This window comes from Clytia hemisphaerica, unplaced genomic scaffold (assembly GCF_902728285.1).
Source record: "Clytia hemisphaerica strain Z4C2 unplaced genomic scaffold, Clytia hemisphaerica genome assembly, whole genome shotgun sequence".
Lineage (NCBI taxonomy): Eukaryota > Metazoa > Cnidaria > Hydrozoa > Leptothecata > Clytiidae > Clytia > Clytia hemisphaerica.
The window spans coordinates 176,633-197,910 of NW_027103851.1; the positions used below are offsets into that span (position 1 = coordinate 176,633).

The window sequence follows — 21,278 nt, forward strand, 5'->3', positions numbered from 1 at the left end:
ATAGATATTATTTTGATTATTTGAAGGCAGTTTGTTGACTTCTTGATGTTGATATTTTGATTACATTTTACACTGTTGTTTAGAGATCATTGTATTCATTCCTAGTATTTAGTCTTTTATCAATTAGAAAATTGCAAAGAAATGTTACTTTTTTAGATACTTTACTTAATAGTTTTGAAAAAAATTTGGAAAGTGACTTTTTTTATCCCAGCAATAAAACAGAAAGTGTTTGCATTTTGCTTAAAAACTATTTGTTTTGCTTCTTCGTTAGAAGGAAAATTAGTTATATTGATATATCGTTAGAAAGAAAATTAGTTATATTGATATATTAATAACTATTACATTTTGTATATTTGATATTTTTTATAAAGTATTTAGGCAATTACTTTTTTAGTCTGGTTTATGGAAATGCTGACGATTTTTTTGCAAAAATAGAAAAAAATAAAATTCACAGAAATTTATTTCTGCACTTCCGACTATGTCTGATCTTCCATGAAATGGACTTTTTTAGAAAACTTCCTTTTGTAAGAGCAGGAAAGGAAGATAAAAGGGTACAGTCATCTCTTTTTCCCAATATGCTTCCTCTAATGGCGCTCAACACAATTTTCCCGCTGAAAAACTTGCAATCTGTTGGAAATTATGAATATGAAATTGCTTTGTCCTGTTTTGAAAGTTTTTTCCTTTTTTTAACATTATTAGTATATTATGATAATGCAAAATGACTTTTTTTTAATTATGAAATTTTTTGTGAAGGTGAAGCGTGACGCTACAGATCAAATCTGTGTTTTGACTGGACTCACCAACCTTTATGATTATAAGGGTACAGTTTGTTTTTTATTTTTTTAAATTCAAAATACCCTGAATGTGTTACTGTAGTGTTTTCATCTTACTTTTCTTACATTATTGTTTCTTTAAACTTTTTGCTATTTATTCTAGAAAATGAAAAATAGAACGGTTGGAGCTTCATTTTTCATCAATGAGAGAATCTACAGATGTTGATTTTTTGTAAGAAAAAATCTTTAATGATTTTGTTTGCTCTATAATATAATTTCTGTCAACAAGTTGCCAAAGAAATACATAAAGCCCCACTGACAATCATATCATTATTTCACTTTGTATTACTTTTCAGTATTAAGGCAAGATAAAATATTTAAAGTAAAAGAATTTGAAATTTCCTTAGCCCTGTAAGAGGTAAAAAGCTTTTCAAAGAATTTTATGTAGCAGGGCTAAGTTATCCGAAAATAGCTTTAGATATTTCAAAATGATAGAAGAAGTCCTCATAACATCAGGATTCAATAATATAAAGTGTGTTGTACCTGTGTTTAGATTATTTTTTGTTTTATTTTTAATCTTAACAAAAAAATAATGCAGTTTGAACAAATAGTATATATAATATATGTAATAAAACTGTTCTGTTCAAACAAAAATCTGTGAAATATTTATGAAGAACTATATTTTGAGGGACAAATTTTCGAACTTTCAGAGAGTAAAATTCAAATATGATTTAAAACTTAAAAAAGAGCAACGAGAACCAAAAAAAATTGGAACCGGAAAATAAACTACATGGGAAAAAAATCTAAAAAATTTACCGAGACTTTTTAATGAATTCACGGTGAAAAGCTGCAATCTTTCAGTAATTTACGGTGAAAAATTGAAATTTCGCCGTGAATTGTTAAAAGATTGCAGCTTTGATTTTTTCCTGTACTAATTGGAAGAAAATGAATCAACATTAGTTTAATTAAAGAAATTATTTTTTCAATTAATTTAAGAAGACTTTCTGTGTGTAGCATTAAGTAGTCAGCAATTTCTGGTCACTAATCTGTAAGGATTTTGGAAAACTGCTAGTTAAAATGCAAATAATATAACAAATAAAATGTAAGAATATAAGAACCTTTGCTTTCATTATCAAATCTACAACTGTTCTTATGCAGGACAATTACCACCTTCGATAGGTCTAGGATCTAATTGATTTTTTATGATCCGATCGTTTCGAATAGTGTCTCGAGAATTAGGATTGGTTTTACGGCTTCCAATAGCCCTTTGTCGTCCAAAGTAATTTTCAAGATCATCTTGACAAAAATTTTCACTTAAAACGTAATCAAATCCATTTCTCAACAAATAAGGAATTATTTCCTGCAATGATTTAATTGAAATCTTGATTCCTTCATATGTTGGTAAAGAAATAAACATATTGTTCCTTTGAGTCTGGGTAAATTCGCCTGGTCTCTTTGCAATATTTTGTTTCCACTCGTCAAGATATGCAATAAAGGAATTCAGCCAATTAAAACGTACATCATCTTCGCTTTCATATTTTTTCAAGAATGGTTTGATCTTCTTTTTGCTTTGCTGGGTGTCTTTGACGTTAAAACAATCAAAGAACTTGTCGAATTGGCGACAAAAGAGAGCTGTTTCTTTTGCTCCTGGTGGACCATATACTTGTAAGCTGACACAAGTACTTTCGCTCAAGACACTGGCTGCCAATTTGACATTCATCACTGAGTACGAGTTCAGCATAACGTGTTCTGTCGTAAGATGCGTGACGGATTTTAGGCCATACTCGAGGTCTTCAAAGAATAAATCCTTTATGTGTTTCCAAAATAGGTAACATTCTAAAAAGTGAAATATAGTTTTTAAAATTTTTATGAGAACAATTTGATAAACACAATGTCAGGCTAAAAAACACTAAAAAAATTCAAGAACAATTCTGAGCCTGGAATTGGAACTGTCTATTTTTAAGTAAAATAAGGGCTAAATCAATGAAATTAGGGTACAAACCAAGAAGTACCCCCAAATAGCCTAAATTAAAGTTTACGAGCTATGTTTACGTACCGTTATTCCACATATATCTTCCAGAAATATCGTTTCCTGACTTCCATAATGCATTACGTGCTGTCTTGATAAGATGGGGTGGGTCAGCAATAAAATAGATATAACGATCTGGTGCATACAAGTTCTTTGTTCGGTAAGTTACATCAGTACATTTCTCATCATCAACACCCTGAAAAAGTTGAGTGAGAAAATCATGGTTAAGGACAGTAAATCAGACTATTTGAACTAAAATTAGAGCACTCCTCTACGATTTCATAGAAAACTTCATAGATTTACCAAAAAAAGCTTGAGCAACTGTTGTAACCAGTTAGCTAGCAATATAATCTCTCCCCACCAAAATCAAATAACCAAAAGACAGGTCCTTAAAATTTACACACTTGTTTTAAAAAGAACTTATAAATTTGACCTAAACAAATGTCTTAAAAAGGGCCAAAGTTAGAATAATGAAAATTCCAATAAAATAGTTCTTAAAGACGAAAAACAAGTGAAGTGAACTCAAACCTTGTTCATCTTTATGAATTTTCGATTTGTTGAGGCACCATCTGAAACAGTACAAATAACTTTCAGCTGGCAGGATATTTCCAAAATTGCAACACATTTCCAAAAGAGCAAGTGAATTTGTGCTGCTGAAGCTCCATCAGTTGCAAAGTTAGCAAAACTAAACGACAATTTGTTCTTAATGCTTTTCACCAGAAATACCATTACGTGAGAGGCTAACTTTTCCCTATCTGTGATAGTGCTTTCGTTCATGCTCTCATTGCCAAGATCAAGGAATCCAATCAGTTCACCACTGCTTCGGTCCCATACCAGGTCTTCCTGTACTTTCATCTCGTCAATTACAATACTAACATATTTGTCAGCAGAAGAAAAACCAGCTGTCATTTCCGCAAGGTCTTTTGTAATCTGAGGATTAAACCCATGTTCAGGTTTGACATAGTTACGATATTGTCTTAAAGTTCTCTGAGAGGGTAACACCAAGACACCGGTGCCATTTTCAAGGTCAAGTTTCAATTGTTTGTATGCTGCAGATGACTTTGCACATATATTGAGACAATATTTAATGATTGCCGGGTGGTATCTGAGTTGCTTTTTGTTCGTACAGCGGATATATTTCATTTGCTCAGTCCAAAAAAGTCGCATGAAAGGTGTAATGTTCTCTTGGGGAACTCCATCAAAAATTTTCATCAAATCATCACTGAGATCTTCTTGAACATCAACAGAGTTTTTTATGCAGAGCCTCTTGTAATTGTTTTTGTCAATCTATCGTTTTCAGCTTTCAATTTCTTATTTTCCTGTCTGGTGGCTTTAAGAGTCAACACTACTCGTTCTTTTGATGTCACAGACAGAGGAGCAAAGTTTGATGCTGGTGTCTCAGATACTTTCCTTTTCTGACCAATTTCAAAGCGTAGTTTCATTTCAAATTTACTGCATTCTGAACATATTTCTTTATTTTTCAACAAAATATGACACTTTTGTGACCTTTTAAATTCATCTTGATGCAATGGATTGCTACCCAGAGTCTCTTCAAATTTAAATTTCTTTGGAATCACATGGTGAGTAACATGATGGGCTTTCTGAAATTCGACCAAATTGATCCCTGAACATAGAAGAAAAAGCATAGAAATTTTTAGACTTCAAATAAGTACTAAATCAAATTTAATAACCTACCATCATTGTATACTTCTCTACATGCCAAGAAAATCTTTTAGAATGACAGTATATAATAATAATAATAGTCTAGGCCTTTTATGATACCAGTACAAAAAAGTTATTTTGAATTTTATACCTTTACAAAGATGATAGCTTTCCAAAACTTGAATATAATCGGACAAGTAAAGTAAATGTCATTTAAGGAATCAATTTCTTTCATAATTGGTGATTCCTTTGGCAGCAACCAGCCATAGCAACGTAGATTGATGCTCAAGTCTGTGTTACTGTTGATGAATATTTGGAAGGCCGGTATGGATAGACTTTCATCCTCCTTGACGACTTCAGTCAGCTGTTCATGATGGGTAATTTTCCAGCCACGAGGGAGCTTCAATTTGTCAGCTCTTTTGACAAAATCTTGGAAGTTTTTATATTTCTTATCAACAATACTACCCTGATCATTGGACTGCTGGTACTGATCTCGTTTCTGTATTGATGTCGTTGATCGCTGTGGTGTGTCTGCTATGGGTAGTGACTTTTGAGGGAGATTTTGGGTTGGTAGAGGATAAGCTTCAGCTCTGAGTTCTTTTCGTGAAGGATCTGAGGGAAAAATTGAAATACTTTTATAATATTTATCTTAGGTATTAAAGGTGAAACCTAAAACTGATCATGCACTTGTATGAATTTTCATACTTTTGGATTATTTATCGTACTTAGATATTGTTAGACCAACCAAGACATTATATGTTGCATCATAACTTCATTAATATTTGTAGATTTATTCATCTATACTTACAATGATACATATCTTCTTCTCTGAAATGTTTTTCACAGATGAAGATTGTGTTTTTTTCAACTTTGTTCTTAAAAACCGCATCAGCAACCCTGTCTTTTGTAATCGAATTAATCATATCGGATCTCCATTGAGCAAATCGATCATTTTTTGCAGTGGGGAGCCGGAACAATGAAAGACCGTGTTTTCGACATGTACTACAACCAAAGATTGCACAGTGGGCCCCATTTCCACGACCAGGCATTTTGAAAGACAATATTCTTCTTTCACAGATACAGTTGATTCACTTTTTATATTCACTAGTTATGAAAGAAAATATAAACAAAGTTCAGACTATGTAATATGCTAGCCAACTAGCCATTAATAGTCATATATGAGAAAGTTTACTGTTGAATTTTACTTGCAAACAGGTCTCTTCTTAAAAATATTTTCACACTAAGGCAGTCAAACTGTTTTAAAGAAGAGCCCTGGGTTAAATCTCACAAAAAAATGCACCATAAGCTTTATAAATTAGAGGAAGAAAACATCAAAATGGATCAAAGAACTAATCATCTTCTTTAACTCTAGTTATACTTGACATTGTGACACAAAAACACCTAATATCGTTTATTCTTTCTTGATCACCACTTCAAACAGCTTATGAAATGAGTAAAAAACCTTTCCAGACATTCAAAAAAATCAAAACAGATGAATTGAACTTTCAAACCCAGTTAAACATCCAAAAATACAGACTATATTCTTCCATTTTCCCACTCTTTCCCGTCGCCATTTTGGTTTGTTTACAAAATGTACCCACCACCCGCGGACTGGGACCGAGTAAAATCGAGATGAATAAGCTAGAACAATGCGCCATTGTTCGATTCCTGACTATGGTAATTTTCTTGTGACTATGGCCTGATGTTAGAATTATTTTCCCGATCCGAACAATTCAAAATAAAGAGAAATGGACATGAAATTGCTATTTTTGGTACGCTCCGCATGCCTAAAAAGATTAAACAACGAAACTCAACTTAACCTCCAAATAGCTCAACGCATTCCACGCATACGCTCTAAATTAACGGAAGGGTCCGGAAGAGCCTCTTTCTGTTTTTATAAAGCTATAATCTGAATTTTATTGCAATTGCAATTGCAATTGCTTCCAATGATGGTACATCAAAGTTAGGAAAGCCGCTTGAAGTTTGAATGGATTTATAAAAGATTTGAACGAATGAATAAATTTATATGATTAAATCTAGATAAGTCATTACCGAAAGGTTTTCACTCAATCTATCTTTATTACCTTCATGTTGAAAATTTGCGTTGTTATTTCTACGCGAAAAAAAATCTCATAGTCTTTCCTCAGATGAGTTAAATTAAATGGAAAGCTAAACTGTGGTGTTTAGGGTATGCTTACGCACCTTCGGAATTCAGGGGAAATGCTCTAATGTGAGCAAAAAAGGACGCACCATACTTCCACCTAGTCTATTTATGAGGAAAGCAAATGACACAAAAATGTATTGTTTAAATAATTACTATATTTGAAGCCAATGCAAAATATGAAAAATATTCAAAACTTATAAAAGTGTTCTGCAACAAATCTGATATGAAAGTTTCATTAGATTTCAAGGATTTCAATATTCAAAAACCAAACATAGAATAAAATATTTTGACGGTTTTTGGAAACCTTTTACAGAAAGTAAAGATTAATCGAAACGCGAAATAGATTTTTTCCGGTGGCACTTAAGCCTTCCTCCAATTTCTTCTTTTTTTAATTCAAAACTTTTATAAGATTTCACCAAAGCTTGTTTAGCTTGAGAGCTTTTTTCATACATAGAAAACGGTTTTTGCTCCTTAAAAAAGTCAAGTGGTCAGCAATGACCAAATGTCCAGGACTTGGTATTTCAATCGCAATTGAACGAGTTTTCTGCATCTTTAAGAGTTAATGTTTTTCATAAACCAGTGGTTGACCGAACACTAATGTTTACAGTTGAGGCTCTCTCATTCGATTTTCGAGGGGGATTGGGTCGGAGCGTATCCAGTAGTAGAGCGTCATATAAAAGAATCTCTTGTTGACGGCGACTTTCAATATTATCAAATCATGGAGCTTATCAAATAGTAGAGCGTTGTTTATGAGAGTTTCTTGTTGATCACAACTTTCAATATTATCGAATAATGGAGCGTATCGAATAGTAACAGGACGTCGAATTAAAGAGCGTCAACTGTAGTTGTGTAGCGAGTGTTAATTTCATTCCAATTCACAATGCAAACAATTAGCCATCTTCACAACCACCATCAATAATGATCCCGTAAAGTATCAATCAAATGAGAAGGATCTTCATTTTCGTAACAAATACGATACACACTGGTGAAAAGTGGAAACCTAAGAAAAGAAAACACAAAACGAAAGTAAAAAAGACACACTGGTGAAAAGTGGAAACCTATTTAAACAAGCTAGATGCTGAATGGACCTACCTGATGATGAAAGTTAGATAGCAATGCGAGGAGAAAAAAATCAGTCAGAAAATATAGCGTTTAGCGAAAATGCATAACGCAATAAATTCATCATTGATTGTTGATAAGGGGAGAGGGAAGGGTTGTAGGGAAAAATAAATAGAAAGTTCTGGTCGCAAAAATCAGTTTTATTGACAATTGAATCATGCTTGATGGTGAGCATTGATATCAATAATGTTTTTGTGTCAAAAACATAGAAATACAAGGAAAAAAATCTAATGAAAATCTGCCAAAACGGCAACAAAAATTTCTCAAAAATCGAACTCAGCCATGTTTTGAGCATTGCGAATACGCATCTTTCTGCAAAAAAATCAGAAAAAAATTCATGAAAATGTAAAAAAACCGGTTTTTCCGGCATATTTCCAGCATTTTCGGCCGGAAAAAATGTTTTTTCGAAAATCGGGCTCCGTCACATTTTAGGTATTGTCATATTGCATCAGTGTGAAAAATTTCATAAAAAAATATAAAGTACAGCTCGAGAAATTCAAGAAATACTGTCTTTCCGTCGAAAATAGGTTGTTCCGGCGATTTTTAAATAGTTCCGGCTTCAAAAATAAATTTTATTGAAAATTGAAACATGCTTGATGGTGGGCATTCCTATTAATAATGTTTTTGAATGAAAAAATAACCATTTATAAGGAAAAAGCCCAATGAAAATCCAGAAAAACGGCGATTTCCGGCATATTTCCGGCATTATCGGCCGGAAAAGAATTTTTCTCAAAAATCAAACTCTGTCATGTTTTGGGCATTGCTAATACGCATCTTTGTGCCAAAAATCAGAAAAAACTAATGAGCCAATCTCGAGAAAAGCTGGTAACAGACGGACGGACGGACGGACGGACGGACGGACGGACGGACGGACGGACAAAGTATAATTTATAGGACCTCCAGGTAGGTCCAAAAAACAGATACTTCAGCCAAATATGGATAGAAAATAATACAAACACTTTATAGTGTACCGTCGTACATCGGTTTACCATTTAAATGCTTCAAAATCAGCCGCTCGAAAATACCTTTCTAGCGAGATATTACTTATTTTTTTAACGAAGACCTTTCTTTCCTTTAAGAAAAATTTAGTAATCAAAATCAAAATTAGAATTCGTCTAAATTTATCAAATTCAATAGTCAACATACATTAAAGAGGGCGTGTTAGATTAGAGAAATGACGCGGTAGTTAGTTTTGCCGACGAATTATTTACTAGATAACGTCGTTTTTTCAGAGGAATTAAGTAGTGTTTTCACCACAATGAACTGAGTCATTTCTGCATTTGTTTTACTTTCTGTTGCAACCCTTTGCGTTAAACCCAAAATTTAGCGCTTTTCAATTTTAAACGAAACAATGTTCAAAGTAACCTAGACTGGATAGTAACCAAAAATTATTTGGCAGTTAATATTCGCCGGCAAAAATCCAATTTTCTACTGATAAGTGTAAGTGTGAGTTTCCCACGTTATGCAATTTTATGTCACTTGAGAAGTTAAAGAATCAATATGAACTTACTGTTTTTCGATGTTCTTTTCTTTGAGTAATTGGTAGACTTGAAATGCAGTATGAGGTCCTTGCAATTTCTGTCCGTTCAACATTTCAGCTTCTAATTCTTCTAAGGACTAGACGAAAATATTTTTTATATAATATTTTTTAAGTTTCCGAAATCGATTCAAGAAATAAGTACATAACAGCCTTAAGTCCTAAATTTTAGTGCAAATTTTATTTTCTATGAAACATTGACATAAAATGTGTAGCCTTAAGTCCAACACATCTCAACCTTTAAAGTCAATTATCTCAAAATCGAAAAAATGGACTTAAGGCTGTCTTGAATTGACACGGCGATATAGACATTATTCTAGAAAACATGATGACATGATGTGAGCTACTTTGTATCTAATAAAAAAAAATTCTATTTGTATTCCAGTGGAGTCTATTTAACTCGAATGTTTCCTCAACAACTTTTATGGTCCCTTCAGTTAACAATGCCTTAAAAATCTTACTCCATAAGCAAATTCGAGTTATGGAGACGCCACTGTAATACGAGGCTGGCTAAGTTGCCTGGATGAAGTGGGTTGAGTGGGTGCATGGGTCAGTTTTCTTCCTACTTAAAAGTCATCTAAGTAAAATACCCACGCAAAACTGTTAAATTTCACATATTTGTAAAATTGTATCAGTTACTTTAAGATACTGTGATGACGTGTATTTACCTTTCCGGTGCGTACGAACGCTTCCGCTACTTTTCTGTTCCGGCCACCATAACAAGTAGTTATAAGATCAGCCAATCCACATGATTCGAAAAAAGTTGTTTCCTCGACTCCGGAAAAGAAATGTTTAGCGAATAGCCGCATTTCTATCAAACCCAATCGAATGACAGCAGCTTTGGTGTTGTCTCCAAATCTAAAAGGGAAGTTCATTTAATTCGGTTTATGTTTGGGTTCAACTATTGTTCAAACCAGTGTTTGATCAAAAATCTTAAAAAGCTTAGGACTTGGTTATAGCTTGTTAGTAACGTTTCAAGGATAAATTTTAAATTATGATAGGAGATAAAACAACCAAAATCTGGTGATTTTTCACACTTTTTACATTCTGCTATGTCCCGTTATATAACATTTTAGCTTGCTTTAAAGGCATAAATCACTGAAAGATCCGAAAAGAGAATACGAATCTGATCAAGCTACCTATAAAAACACATTTTGAAGATTTCTTACTCTAAAGCATCGATGATTCCAGCGCCCACAGCTACCGCATTCTAAGAGAAACGCAAAAACCTCTGTAACTCGAATGTCTCCTTAACTCGAAAAACTTTTATGGTTCAGTTAACAATGCGTAGACCGTACTCCGTAACTCGGAATTTCCTTAACTCGATCAAATTGTGTCCGAGTTATGGAGACTCCACTGTATAAAGAAAAATTAAACACCCACAGTTAGGCCGAGAAGACGAGAGCAACAGTGAGTTTCTTATGTTATATAAATTTGAATGTACCCCGATTTCGTTTGATATATTGACATACTATAATTGACTGTGAAGCCGAGACAATCTTTAATGATAATACTCAGAGCTAAATGCGACATATTGATCATCGTAGCATAAAGCCACGGGAAGCACTTCATATGATCATGTTTGTACCCCACCTAACATCTACGGCCAACTCAAAATGCATTATCGTAAATTACCAGCATAAACGTAAGATATACAGAGTACCAAGTATAAGTTTCATCAAGGATTGCCTCGACTTCAATCAATTATATTGTTGATTTCATGAAGTTTCAGTTCAAAGTTTTTTTCTAATAGAAGGGACAAAGAAACTAATCCATTGAGTTGGCCCTTTGGGCATCAAAATAGCACCAAGAACTGCCAAGAATAACCCGGAAATTTGGGCTTTAATATTCATACAGCTTTTTCTCGCAAACCCGGTGGGACCCCTCCAACTGGAAAAATTGGCAAAAATATCGTTCCCGGTAATTTTCTTAATTCTCCTTTAAGAATTTCTGATTTGAAAACAATGGAATTCAAATCCCCAGCAAAAAAAGAGAATATCAATCCCATCGAGTGTCAGTCCGTTATTTTTACCTCTACTGTCTGAAAAATCTTACCGGGTCTGCGAGAAGGGGGCGTATTTATGTTCTTGGCCGTTTTTTCGACAAATATTCCACTGACCTTCAGAGCACCACATAGCTCCACAGTATGAACATCTCGGACACAATTTATCTTGAAGTAGGAACAGTGAAACAATTCTTTCCACATTGGCCATAAAGTCTCTTCCGTACACCCTACAAGGACGAAAAGCAATGAAAGGGAAATTATAAAAAATAGAAGTTCCTTGATCCTTTTTCAAACGCCAAGCTAGTTTTAACAGGAATCCTGAAATGATTTAAATATCGTACTAAAGAACCATTTTCAGTCTTCTTCTATACATAAAAACTAATGTCCCCATTGCAAAAATAAGATGGTTGGGGAGGAAAAACATGTGAAGATTGTCTTCTGACTACCTTGCAGCGTCGAGCAACCAAAGGCAACACCAGATAGGGATTGGCATGCAAGGGTATTCTTGACTGATTGCACCCCGATAACGGTTTCCCGTTGGTTAGACGCAAAAATCCTAATTTTTTTTCAAAACTTTGGACCAATAGTAAGCCGTCATTAGCGCGTAATTGTCCTGATTACCTATTGGCCCCCTATTACGCTTTGCGACTGTGAACAAGAAGACTGTCACAAGAAGAGAGATAGTCTGAAAGCGCGAAGCGATCTGATTGGCCGATGTTATTGTTTACGAACATACTAGTGCCCAGGACATCGGACCTGCAGAAAGTAAATAAATATGGCCGATTTTTTCGCTTGGAGGAGGTTGTCTTTTGCAAAATAAATGTATACTTTTGTTAATAGCTCACCTATTTTAGAGTTGTTAATAAAAGTTATTGACTTGGGAGGGATCATATATATCGAGCAAAAACTTTAATTTATCTTGTTTTATAGTTTTCTTACTTTTCAGATCGAATTTAAGTTTAAAGTTTATGCACCAGTGCAGTAGTCTGCCAGTGTAGAGGGTAGGGTACTCAGAGGGTAGGCATATATAATTTTATACACATAAACAGTAAATACAAAACGAAGGAAGAGAAAGTATATTTAGGTTGATAGTATCTATATGGTTTGTTATTTTCCCTTTCAGTGAATATTAAACCTAAAAAACTTAGGCTCACGAGAGTCTAAAAATGCCTTCAAACTGAGTATGGATTATTCAAAACCCCACCAAAATTTTTGGCTCAAATCTTGAAAGGCCGAATTGTTGATGATAAATTTAATAAAAAAAATTGAATCGAGCAAAGTTTGGGTTTGCGAGAAACACTATGTGCTCAAGAAGTCCCAGTTGATCGAAAATCTTTGCGTCTCTTCTACAACAAGCGATAGCTTGATCAAACTTCCACGCGTTTGTATACCCAAAGGGAATTTCCGGTTGACATAGAAGATGTTCCAACGTGCGATAATGTCAAGAAGTGGAGTCACTTGTCTTCAATCTTACGCCACTTACCAAAATCGCTAAAGGATTGGTTTGAAGTGTTTGTTGATCGGTTCCAATTGTGCGAAGACATAAGAACTATTGAGGGTCATACCAAGTTGTGGTGAAGGACCTTAAGCATTCCAGTCAAGGCTCGGATGGTGTGTTGTCGAACCTTTAAGTGGATCCAAGTCATTTTCACTTTCAAGCCACCTAGTCAATTCCAAACCCGAGGAGATGACTTGTTTATCATGTTAGAACAAAAAAGAACAGCCTTTTTGTCGATCAACCAAAAACAGTAACTTTTAGTGAAATGGTAATCACAAGCGTACATTGACTTCAGCAAGCTGCCCAAAAATACATGTGTATCACGTATGCTGATGATTTTTAGAATCAGTGCGAAAATACCTTTTCAAATCCAACGGTATATCATAGACATGTTTTTGAAGAAAAAGAATATTTGAAGACAAAAATTTCTTTCTTAACTGGGAGGTATTCTGGTCTGGTCTAAACACACAGGTGTTCCGATGGTGGGTCAGAGGCTTAGAAGGTTTTATACCCCCTAAGGTAAACGATGCTATCGTCCGTATAATATGTTATTATGATATAACATAGTTTGTATATTATAAAACGTAATATGTTTCGCGGCGGATAGAGTCTGTGTTTACAGGCACGCCACGACCAAACCTAAAATTTACCTAAAGCTTGCGGTCTGTAAAAAAAACGACAAATTATATTGGTCTCGCCTAAACTATATATGTAGACAAAAAATCAAAACCAACAATTATGCCTTTTATGAAAATTAAAAAAAATTGATAAAGAAAAATAATGCATTAATTTGTAAAAAAGCTGTGAAGTGATATTTGAAAAATGTCACTCTTCATAAAATTTTCCTAGAGCAATCAGACAAAACATACCATATACACTGGAGATAAACCTGGCAGATACAAGTTTGCATTACGAGAAGATGAGTCTTTCAAAATAAAAACAAACAAGTAATACTTTAATGGACCTACCTATTTATAAAACGAATAATTAGAATTTAATGGAAATAATGTATAATTTTAAATTTCGATTTATATATCTATTGGAACGGAGAAAGCAATTAAGAAACGCATCGATGTTTAACGGTGAAAGAAAAATCATGAAAATCTGTCGAGTATAAGTTGAAAAAATGAAGGAAAACCGTTTTACGCCGGTTTTCGGCTGTTCCGGCGATTTTTAAGGAGTTCCGGATTCAAAGGATGAATTTTTTGGAAATCAAACGATGCTAAGTTTTGGGCATCATCATAAAGAACATTTTTCTGTAAAGAAACAATTAAATAAGTTGAAAAAATGTGACGGAAATGTGAAAAAACGACGATTTCCGGCACATTTCCGGTTCTACAGACCGGAAAAATTTTTTTTTCGGCAAACGGTTTTCGACACCTTTTCGGCAGTACTAATGTGCATCTATGTGCAAAAAATCGCAAAGAACTAATGATAAAATCTCGAGAAAATCTCAAAAAAACCGCTTTTTTTTCGGGACATTTCCGGTTCTCTACCGGCCGGAAAATTTTTTTTTCGAAAATTGGGCTCTGTCACATTTTGGGCATTGCCATTTTACATCATTGTGCAAAAAATCATGAAAATCTGTCGAGTATAAGTTGAAAAAATGAAGGAAAACCGTTGTTTTACGCCGGTTTTCGGCTGTTTCCGGCGATTTTTAAGGAGTTCCGGATTCAAAGGATGATTTTTTTGGAAATCAAACGATGCTAAGTTTTGGGCATCATCATAAAGAACATTTTTCTGTAAAGAAACAATTAAATAAGTTGAAAAATATGTGACGGAAATGTGAAAAAAACGACGATTTCCGGCACATTTCCGGTTCTACAGACCGGAAAAAATTTTTTTTTCGGCAAACGGTTTTTCGACACCTTTTCGGCAGTACTAATGTGCATCTATGTGCAAAAAATCGCAAAAAACTAATGATAAAATCTCGAGAAAATCTCAAAAAACCGCTTTTTTCGGGACATTTCCGGTTCTACCGGCCGGAAAAAATTTTTTTTCGAAAATCGGGCTCCGTCACATTCGAGGGTTTATAGTAATGCACCTTTGTGCAAAAAATCAGAAAAATTGAATGAGCCAATCTCGAGAAAAGTTGGTAACTAACGAACGAACGAACGAACGAACGAACTAACGAACACGGGTTAATTTATAGGACCTCCACCCCACCGGGGTAGGTCCAAAAAGAAAAATGCTCAACACCCCTGTCTCAGTGCCCCGGTGGAACCTTTTCCCACAGTGGGGATGAAAATTTCTATCGAAATCCCAATGGGGATAGAAAATCTATTGTTTCCAGCTCAAAAATTCCAGTAGGGATGGTTTTGGAGTTCAATTTTTTCCATTCAATTTTCAATGGGGATAGAATCATAGGGCAATTTTCCAGTGGGGTTGAAAATGTAGGGTATTTTTTCCACCGGGGACGATTTTTTGGCCTATTTTTCCACCGGGGTGGGGGTCCACCGGGTCTGTGACACAGGGGTGTTCTCTAATACTTTCTCTTTTTGTTCTTGAAAAAAATATGATATATACTTGCTTGAATCTGAGTTCTGCTTGTTAAAAGTAAATTCAAAACAAACCATTTACATAAAACACCTTGTTGCAAAGAAGTTACAAACTATAACTAATAGGAGGCAAGACTCAAATGCTAAAGAATTGCACAAATAATTTCCACACCTACAGATTAACTTTTTGTCGTCATGTTTTGGAATCATTTTTCCAGTCGGGTCAATCTGTATTAGCAGCAAGAATTGGGTGGGGGCAATTACCGATCAGACCCGACTGTTTGTTTACATTTGTTCGAACCGGACCGGCCGATCACACCGCTAACCATGAAATTCAAAATTTCCGCTTTTCTGCCAAATTGATATAGTCTAAGACAACAGCCAACCCCGTAAAAAATTCCCGTCGTTCCTTTTATATGAAACTACTCGTCTTAGACTATAGCATAGTCTACCCCTAAGGTACTACTGTACCAAATTTTAGACTTACTAGCTAAAAATGCACAATTGCATCCTTTTTTGCACACTTTCCCTGGACTATTTCAACGGTTTATAATACAGGTATGTTAGAATGGAAGCATTCGTTGAAAAATGACAAGCAAAGCACACTTAAAGGGGATGGGTTTCAATCACAGATCTGTAAAGCCCGAATGGCTTTTATCGAAAAGTGAAGCCTAGGTTTGGAAGGATTTCCTACCAAAGTCACGTGACTAAAATATGCAATATCACCGGTTTGAGAGATGTGAAATGGCGTTTGCCGCCTACTTTTTTTTATCTCGCGCTCCGAAAACAATTAAAATGCTAGATCCTATCCATCGGCACGAAATTCAAAAAGTCAAATTTTTGCTTCACTTTTTTTGCTGGAGAAAGCTTAAAGTTGCCTTCGGGCTTTACAGATATCTGTGGTTTCAATGCGCAATTTAAGAAATGAGACATGATAAGAAATAACTTTTCGTCCTTTTTTCCACGTGATCATATCGCATCGCATCAGTCTGTTTAACGAGCTTTTAATTGAGGGAGTTTAATTAACATGGCAGCAACCTCCTACTGTTGCTTCCAAGTTAAGTGCTCTGGACTTTCAAAGCCCTAATCTTGGTAAAAAATCAAACAAAAAACCAAAAGACCTAATTTTTGGCAATTTTCTCCACTAAATTTCCCTACGAAAACAGCTATAACTTGGGATGTAGCCAAATAGAAAATTTTTCCGAAAAAATCTAAATAAAGAAATTATTTGTCATTAACTTAAAAAAATTTTGAAACAATAAAATGATTTCCCAAAGGAGATTAGGCTTTTTTGTGAAAAGTATATGAACAGCGTCGTTATGACGTTTTATTAAGGTCCATACCACACCTATTCCTTAATTACTCATAAGTTAATTACTTAAATTCATTTTTTCAAAAGCAGTTTGTTCTTAAACATGTCAAAGAAGCGAAAACATAAGGTTTTATCTTCAAATTCTGAAATTGATTTTTCACTATGACCAGAGCCCTTAATTGAAAAGTAATTAAGCAGACAGCAAATCATTTTATTCAATCAACAAACAGTGATTGTCTTAAGTTTCATACTTGGGATAAGAATGAGGTATTCTTTTAAATATGCATTTTTATAGGAGGACAAAACAATCAGCCTTAAATCAGATTCATTGCAGTAATAAATCATCGATACTGAAAACGTTTGAAAGGCAAAATAAGAAGAGGACAAGCATGTTTGTTGCAATCCTGTTATACGTTCTATCAGAATGTATTTATTTTACTGCTTCAAATGGTGTTGTGCAGAATTTCCAAAACTTTTCAATGTTAAGTTGTTCCGAGTTCAGGAACGTCACCTTCATTAGTATTAACGAGGATTTGAATACTTACTATCATACTTTTCGTCATCATTTCTTCCAGCAAGGATTAAACGATTTGCTTGACAACGAAGCATGTTTTATGGTGAACTACTTCAACGGTTTTGACATAGTGAGATTAAGAAAGAACTACAGTATTAATCAATTTCAATTTCGTACAAACAATTTTGAATTTAAATACTCTCGATCTGAGAACGAAAAGCATAGAATAGCCGAACTAATAAAGCAGCTTTACGATGAGAAGATCATGGGAAATGATGTAAACATTAAACAAACTCTTGTCCTTCTCACATTCAAATTCCATTATCCCAATGATTTTCTCAAAAATCTGGAGTTATTACAGAACGAGAGACAATGGACAATTATTGTTTTAAGGATTTTCACTTATCATAAACCAATAGATTGGCTTCCATTGAATCGAAATATTCAAACAAATGCTGTGTATTACTATTACGATGGTTTTTCTTTGCAACACCCTGTCATTAAAACACTCTTCGATGTCATTAAGAATCCGGACTACGATGTGTACGATATGACGTACCGTTGGGTCATGTCTAAGAAAAACTTTTTCACTGATGATTGCATGAAGGAGGTTCGAAAGATATTCGTCACTGTTTATCGTGTAAGTTTTACTTATGTTCCAATAGCGTCGGCTATCTTAAGAAAAGTAAACGCCCATCGTTCGAAAGTAAATCAAGACCCGCTAGAAATTCATTTTTCTCTTTACTTTGAAGGCGTAATGCCATCATCTGACGGGCATTTGATCGTCACTAAGTATGCTTGGAGAAACCATCCCCTTATCAAGGAAAAGAACAAAAGCCATGTTTACATCCATATTTTAGATGGTGATGGTGCATGTCCAGAATTTATTAAAAGGCAAGATTTTTATTACCGATATTTTTTATCGAACTGGAGCGAAGAATGCTTCGGTGTTGTGAATGTTAAGACTTTTGGGACTGGCGAGGAGCTGTATGAACATATAAATGATGATTTGTGCAAGAATTAATTTTTCCCTGTACCTATAATTTTGTAAATAAAATATTTTTAATGTTCAGTGATTCGCACGTCAGTGAGATGCATTAAAGTTCATATGCATGTCACATTTATGTCAGAGAGCATTGTTAATTCCTTTGTATAAATTTAGAATTGTTTAAACACAAACACTGATATTAAGCTGGTTTTGCATTTAAGCTTTTTTATGCAGTTTTGTAATTTCATGTGTATTTCAGTAATTCAAATAAAATAACTTTTTTTATCCAATGAATAATAATTTTTGATTTGTCTTTTAAGCGCTCGAGACCCTCATCCACTATACTCTATTATTCATTTTAATTATTATATTATTAAGACAACAATTTTCACGATTAAAGATTAATGCGAGATTCCATACAATAGATTTTTAGTTTTGAGGCTACATTATTAATCTAGCTTGTTAGTAATAAGAATTTGACATTATCATTAAGCCAGAGAAATGGGATGGAATAGAAAAAATGCTTCTCTGATTACCCGAAGTGTTCTGATCGTGTCTATTGTAAACTCCGTTGTTTTAGCTTTAATTTGGTCGTTACAAAAAGTTAAGAAAAAAAAAACGGCTCGCCATGCGAAGAGGGCTGGTTTCTATATGTTGTGTTTATAAAAGTAGTTTTATGTTTTTCGTTTTTGATCCATTACTTTTTAAACTTTCAGTATCCAGTAACAAATATTACACTAACTTGTAGTCTGAAAAATTCTCATCACAATGATACCAAATTCTTTCTAAAAAATTTGATAGAAATTCATCAAAGACAGATTTGATTTCTTATTTTCGTGCACTTAAGCTTTTAATCTAATTATGCGGTCATGATGTAATCTCATAACCAATCACCATTGCTAAGGGAAATGATGACCTGAAAAGTTTATTCAGCGGAATTTTACACCGCGTTCGGCGGGGTCTGGGAAAAACTATGACACGTGACCAGATACCGGTATCCGATTGGCCCGCAGTTTTCAAGATTTATTTATCATTTTATAGGAAACAATTTTTTGTAAGAACTAGGTAGCAAAAACCTATGTATCTTTTGAAAAATTGAATATTTTCCAAGAATTTTTTCAGATGATAACAGGCAATTGTACAATATGTACAATTGTACAATATGAATCTTCGCCTGTCAAAAATACTAACTATTTTTCTGCTGGAATGCCCTTTGAGCACCTGAACATATCATGGCTACAAAATCATAAACAATATCATTTAATTTGGAGTTTTGAGACCTTTTCAAACCCAAAAATTCCCAGAACTTAGAGTTGGTATTTGTTTATCTTCCAAATCTATTAAAAAGTTCTCATGAAAGGTTTTTGAAGTCTGATTGTAAAAAGTATCAACCCAAAAAACTGATCATCGAAACCGCTTAAAAAAGCTCAACAAACATAAAATGTCACTAATATTTTACCCAAAAAGAGTATCCAAATATCCAACAATACAAAGAGAGCCTAAACTAGTCAACCTCTTAAGTGTTTGAATCAAATTTTTTTTCGGTTGAATGCCTGACAGACATTTCGCACACGTTAAGTTGTAATTATTCTGATAAAATGCTTCATTCCTCCTAATAATCAAGCAGATAGCAAGAGAGAAGCAATCATTACATAAGAGAACATACCTGTAATAATTTGGTTGGTGTTTGAGCCTTCATCTTGAACAAAAATAAGAAAGCATCCAAGCAAAATCAGTTGTACAAAATACAGCTTTCAAAACAGTCTTTCAAAGCTTTTAGGTCACTAAGTATGAGCAGCCACTTCTGTAGGTGTATGCTACACAAATAAATAAACAACATTTAAAACATTGAACTTTCCTTATAACCGTTATAAGTCAAAAAATCAAAACATTGACCAAGAGCCAAAACGTGAATTTCAGGCGCCATCTTGGATTTCGTTCGGAGCAAGAAAGCCACGGTCGCAGTAGAATCGATTTTCTTTACCCCACGCATCCTTTGACGGCCCGAGCAAATCAATAAATTTTATGCGAATGCCGCGATTGAATCGTGAAAAGTACTCTGAAATTTCAGAGTGTCGGTCATCAAAGAAAACCCGAGAACCTTCGCAGGTCTTCTTGCAGAACCATTCCCTTTAGAGCGCATGCGTGGAGCACGAAGAGCTGCTTGGAGATTAATCAGGATGCCGTTATATCATTAGAATCGCTAGAAAATTCTGAGCAAGAAAATATAAGTATATTTTGGTATAAAAGAGGTCTCCCCAAAATATAAGCCCCTAAGGTTTACGCATAATTTGACCTGAAACAAAAGAATTTCGTCATACCACGCTATCGCAGTTTCGGGCCAAGGAGTGAAATTATGGTTAGTGGCGGTAGACAAGAGACCGCCCGCGACTCTCCCTAGTCCTCTCGTCCCGGTGTTTATTCAACCCAGACCCCGCGTGGTTTCTTCTTCTTCGACCTTGCTCTTCGGTCGTGAGATTTTTTCTCAGTTATTACAAATTTACTATTTTCAAGAAATCATTAGTTTAACGAAAACATATATTCTACAACAATGCCTACAAGGAAGTCCAACGCAAACGAACATACCAACCGTGACCACTCCATAGCCTACTAGGGGAAGTTATCCGTCACTGGTTTACGAAACAAACTCAAAGAGCTGCAACTCTCACATGGTGGTAAAAAAATCGATTACAACTATTACCCGAACTACAAACACGATTATTTGAACATTTCAACCCTCCTACCGACACTACCAACATCCAGCTATCAGACGTACTAAAGGAATTCCGATCAATGAGAACCGAATCCGATACAATTAAGAACAACATTCATAATAATAACAACATTAATAACACTACTCACCTCCATCGAAAGAGGATTACACAGGATCAAAACAACCCAAGACTTACTCAGCAAAAAAAACAGAAACAAGAATTCTGCCATTCCCATAACAAATGACGAACAAGATGAGCCCAATATCGAAGAGCAGCAAAATGTTTTTGGTTTTGACCTTCAACAAAGCTTTTCACAACAACCAACACAAGGTACATTTGATTATAGTAATCCCTACAGCCCACCAGGTCTTAAAACTAACACCCTAAACAAAAAAAAGAAACATGAGTACGTTGATTTCGACGAAATATTGCCCCCTCTGGCCTCCACCAACTGCAGCAACGAGC

The 21,278-nt window shown here is 34.6% G+C and overlaps 1 protein-coding gene across 1 annotated transcript in view; it reads right to left on the reverse strand.

Annotated features, from left to right (window-relative positions):
- Positions 1 to 6,933: 6,933 nt before the first annotated feature.
- The window catches only part of LOC136807664 (glycerol-3-phosphate dehydrogenase [NAD(+)], cytoplasmic-like), a 29,972-nt gene continuing 15,627 nt past the window's right edge, over positions 6,934 to 21,278 (reverse strand). The window contains exons 6-10 of the mRNA XM_067064258.1: positions 11,404 to 11,516; positions 10,454 to 10,494; positions 9,953 to 10,142; positions 9,258 to 9,364; positions 6,934 to 7,628 (exon numbers count right to left, since the gene is read on the reverse strand). Of these exons, the coding sequence (XP_066920359.1) occupies positions 7,541 to 7,628; positions 9,258 to 9,364; positions 9,953 to 10,142; positions 10,454 to 10,494; positions 11,404 to 11,516 (539 nt within the window). The 3' untranslated portion in view covers positions 6,934 to 7,540. The remainder of the gene's footprint in view (positions 7,629 to 9,257; positions 9,365 to 9,952; positions 10,143 to 10,453; positions 10,495 to 11,403; positions 11,517 to 21,278) is intronic.